Below are 2,205 nucleotides of genomic sequence, written 5' to 3'. Positions count from 1 at the left end.
TTTATTAAATGTTGGTGGAGATAAGGAGTTTGAATTGGGGAGCATTGGGAAGAGCACCTTGAAACCTGACAAAGTCCCATGTTATCTAAACAGTGTGTGTTTTTGAGGACTACTGGAAACCCTTGAATACTTTCAGCAGGTTTGAGTTTTTCTTAGAGCATACTAAGCATCTTTCCGATTTATTATAATGGATTTGCCTAATACTAAAGGGAGATAGCATCTCAAGCAAAAACATACCAAATTTAAGTTTGAATTTGAATCCAGGTCATTGGATCCTCAAGCCAAAGCTCTTCCTCTTCCTCTTGCTGCAGGTAGACGTCACTCTGGCTACTGAACTTTTCCAAGCTGAAAAGACACTCACTAACGACATTGGCACGTGCACACTCCTAGGAGGCAGAACTGGTTTTTAAAGTAGGATCCATGTGGTTAATTTGGGGCACTAGGCAATCTATTGCCCTGCCTCTGTGTTACTTGCTACAGTTAGAAACAACGTTTATGCCCAAACCCAGGAAACCGTGTCTTTCCTCTTGCAAAAATCAAAGGCAGAACCTAGGGACAAAGCATGTTTAAAAGCGTCCACTTGATACTTAGTAGAAAGTTATTGCAAATTTCAACTAACTAGCAGGATGCCCTAAACCCAGTGGATTCTTAGGACAAGCTGAAAAGATTTTTAAAAGTATCTTTCATCTGTTGCGCACGATTCATGAAAACACAACCCCGTGTGTGAACGTGGAGCCTGCTGTCTTCCTTGAGAACTTCAAAGCGTCAAATTCTGTACAATTCTTTTCAGCATTTAATCAGGTTTGGGGAGCTAACAAACACAATTTGCGAGTCCAACCGGGAAGGGCGGCTGCCTGAGGGCAGTGGATTGGACGCTCCACCAATCACAGAGCAGCACCGGCTTATATAAGCCCCTGGCCGGACTCAGGCTGCATTGCAAGACTTGCGCTTTAGATTTGCAACCTCTCTTCTCGTAGCAGTTTCTGCTCTTGGCCATGTCGGAAACCGCTCCCGCTGACACGGCTGCCCCGGCGCCGGTGGAGAAGTCGCCTGCCAAGAAGAAGGCAGCCAAGAAGGCGGCGGGCGGTGGCGCTGCGAAGCGCAAGGCGTCCGGGCCCCCGGTGTCCGAGCTCATCACCAAGGCCGTGGCCGCCTCCAAGGAGCGCAGCGGCGTGTCCCTGGCCGCGCTCAAGAAGGCGCTCGCGGCCGCCGGCTACGACGTGGAGAAGAACAACAGCCGCATCAAGCTGGGCCTCAAGAGCCTGGTGAGCAAGGGCACCCTGGTGCAGACCAAGGGCACCGGCGCCTCGGGCTCCTTCAAGCTCAACAAGAAGGCGGCCTCCGGGGAAGCCAAGCCCAAAGCCAAGAAGGCGGGCGCAGCAAAAGCCAAGAAGCCCTCCGGGGCCACCCCTAAGAAGCCCAAGAAGGCCGCGGGGGCGAAGAAGGCGGTGAAGAAGACGCCCAAAAAAGCCAAGAAGCCTGCCGCCGCTGGGGTCAAAAAGGTGGCCAAGAGCCCCAAGAAAGCCAAAGCCGCTGCTAAGCCCAAGAAGGCGGCCAAGAGCCCCGCCAAGCCCAAGGCCGTGAAGCCGAAGGCGGCCAAGCCCAAAGCCGCGAAACCCAAGGCAGCGAAACCCAAGGCTGCCAAGGCGAAGAAAGCGGCTCCGAAAAAGAAGTAGGAAGTTGGCCTTAAAGGCAACACAACCCCAAAGGCTCTTTTCAGAGCCACCCAAATTTTTCTGGAAACAGCTGTACACAATTGTTGCAAATTTTCCCGGCCATCCGCAAAAAACTAAGAAGGTAACTTTAAGCATACATACTCTATGTCCTTGTTCTAAGTTAAATTGCAGGCCTGTTTTTCGCGGTTGAGTATATTTCTGTACGCAAGGCAGTACTTCGAAAAAGCCCGCGCTGCACTCCCATTGGTTCCGGTTTGCATAGTAAGTACTTGGTGCCCAACCCCCGATCCTCTCTGCGCACCAAGCTACAAGCTAGTGGAGTTGAACGGGGAAGCTCGCTAACGAGTAATAGGTGATCACTTATTATTAGGTCCAGGTAGAGACTGGGAGAGCTAAAAGTGTAAAATATGAAGCTTTAACCTCTTAGCGTCGAAATTGAGAAAACTGCGGTCCCAGCTCTTCTCCAGAAATAGTGGGTGGCTCTGAAAAGAGCCTTTTGGTTTTGAAGTTGTTGCTATCGAGACCTTAC

The 2,205-nt window shown here is 50.8% G+C and overlaps 1 protein-coding gene across 1 annotated transcript; it reads left to right on the top strand.

Annotated features, from left to right (window-relative positions):
* The first annotated feature begins 931 nt into the window (after positions 1 to 931).
* LOC116629362 (histone H1.5) lies at positions 932 to 1,703 on the top strand. The gene has a single exon (XM_032399658.1). The coding sequence runs from the start codon at positions 996 to 998 to the stop codon at positions 1,674 to 1,676; it is 681 nt and encodes a 226-aa protein (XP_032255549.1). The 5' UTR covers positions 932 to 995; the 3' UTR covers positions 1,677 to 1,703.
* Positions 1,704 to 2,205: the final 502 nt, after the last annotated feature.

This window comes from Phoca vitulina, unplaced genomic scaffold (assembly GCF_004348235.1).
Source record: "Phoca vitulina isolate PV1807 unplaced genomic scaffold, GSC_HSeal_1.0 scaffold682, whole genome shotgun sequence".
NCBI lineage: Eukaryota > Metazoa > Chordata > Mammalia > Carnivora > Phocidae > Phoca > Phoca vitulina.
The sequence above is the reverse complement of the archived record's forward strand: the minus strand, read 5'-3'. Positions and strand labels throughout refer to the sequence as shown.

Bases quoted from the DNA above. Each gene is read 5' to 3' on its own strand.
- LOC116629362 (XM_032399658.1), top strand. From the start codon at position 996: ATGTCGGAAACCGCTCCCGCTGACACGGCTGCCCCGGCGCCGGTGGAG.